This window comes from Nicotiana attenuata, chromosome 3, assembly GCF_001879085.1.
Source record: "Nicotiana attenuata strain UT chromosome 3, NIATTr2, whole genome shotgun sequence".
NCBI lineage: Eukaryota > Viridiplantae > Streptophyta > Magnoliopsida > Solanales > Solanaceae > Nicotiana > Nicotiana attenuata.
In genome coordinates this window covers 47826653-47828700 of record NC_031991.1, presented here as the reverse complement: position 1 = coordinate 47828700, position 2048 = coordinate 47826653, and the positions used below count along the sequence as shown (strand labels likewise).

The 2048-nt window shown below is 35.9% G+C and overlaps 1 protein-coding gene across 1 annotated transcript; it reads right to left on the bottom strand.

Annotated features, from left to right (window-relative positions):
- Window positions 238-1554, bottom strand: LOC109224337. Its single transcript, XM_019388923.1, has one exon. It carries the CDS (start codon window positions 1552-1554, stop codon window positions 238-240), a length of 1317 nt encoding a protein of 438 aa, XP_019244468.1.

The following is a 2048-nucleotide window of genomic DNA, read 5'->3' as shown; positions in this document are numbered from 1 at the left end:
TCCTTCAAATATGGCAACTCCCAAAATATGCTCTATTTTGTCCAATTATGAGTAACACCACATCCAGGAAATCTAGAAGGTGGGGCCTCGGTAACTTTAGTGATGTTCTGAAACCTCTCCCAAATTTCCTCACCGGAATAAATTGGAGGTGCAAAATCATGTTGAACTGTATTATTTTTGAATGCATTCTTCATCCTTCTGAACTCATGATCAACTGGCAAGAACTGATGATGACAATCAAACCATGTCTACTTTAAAAGGTGGGGCCTCGGTAACTTTAGTGAAGTTCTGAACCCTCTCCCAAATTTCCTCACCGAAATAAATTGGAGGTGTCAAATCATGTTCAAATGTATTCTTTTTTAATGTTTTCTTCATCCTTTTGAACTCATGATCAACTGGCAAGAACTGACGGTGACAATCAAACCATGTCTGCTTTCGGCCATGTCTTAAAGTGAACGCTTTACCATTTTCCATGCAGTAAGGACATGCTAGCTTTCCGGCAGTCATCCATAATAAGTTAGCACGCAAGTTGAAATTTTGCTTAGTTGATATATCATATGTCTCAAATCCATCATACCATAACTGTTTAAGCTCATCAATCAGAGGTTGAAAATATACATCAATCAAACTCTTTGGATTGCGGGGACCAGGAATAACACAATTTAAAAAAATATATGGACTAGTCATACACATTTCAGGCGGAAGATTATACGGCGTAATAAAGACCAGCCAGCATGAATATGGTATTGCAGAAACAGAAAATGGTGTGAAACCATCAGCACACAAACCCAACCGAACAATCCTCTGTTCACTAGCATAATCCGGATACGCCCTATCAAAATTCTTCCAAGCTTCCCCATCTGAACAATGACACATAACACTGGGCGGCCTTCTATTTTCATAGTGCCATCTCATATGAGGAGCGGAACTCATCGATGGGTACAACCTCTTTAATCTAGGAATAAGTGGTAAGTAATTCATCGACTTCACAACAGCCTTCTTCCCGCTGGAAAGCCGCTTAAAATGAGGTTTTTCACAAAATTTACAACTTTCTAAATGTGCATCACCCTTATAATACAACATACAACCATCTTCACAACAATCGATTCTCATAGACGAGAGTCCTAACTTAGAAACCAACTTTCTAGCCTTATAGAAATCTTCAGGTATGTTGAAAGTTGGGTCAACTAGTTCACTCATAAGGCCAATGAAAGAATCCATTCCCGCTTGAGAAATATTGGTATATGATTTGATACTTAATAATCTAACCGCAACAGACAACTGAGAGTGCATACTCCTTTCCCTTAGTGGACGACTAGCGGCATTTAATTGTTCATAAAAATATTTTGCCTCTTCGTTAGGAGGTTGTTCAACACTTTCATGGGTTTCAAAATCGAAGTGCATCCCAAAAGCATCCGCAACCATTTCATGGTATCTAGGAAGTTGAACGTTATTCCCCACCGACCTACTACTTTCACCAACAACTACATTATGAAATACACCATCACTAGCATCAATCTCTCCATGACTAGTCCACACAAAATAATTATCCATAAACCTTTTTTTATAAAGATGAGTCTTAACATCCTCCGATCCAAAAAAAATGCAAACACTTGCACTTCACACAAGGACACCTAATCATCCCTCCAATCCGAAATGGTTCAAGTTACATTGCATGTCTAATAAATTCCTTAACCCCTTCTATAAAATTCCCCCCCCCTCCNTAAAGAACAAATAAATTACATGTTATATTAATCATAATTCAAATTAATTTATAGAATTAAGTTACATAATAAATTATAATTTGTTAGCACACTCAGTTAATCTAGCATAATTAGTTAAGCCTAATTTTCTAAAAGCAATAAACACTAGTAAAACAATATTATCCCCTAAATTAATAAACCCTAAATTTCTAAAAGCAATAAACACTAATAAAATAATAAATTAAACCCTAAAATAATAAATTAGACAAAAACCCTATTATACATCCAACTACGATATTCCATCTACATAAAGAACAAATAAATTACATTTATATTCATCATAAT

Coding starts and splice junctions, on each gene's coding strand:
- LOC109224337 (XM_019388923.1), bottom strand. CDS start 1,554: ATGGATAATTATTTTGTGTGGACTAGTCATGGAGAGATTGATGCTAGT.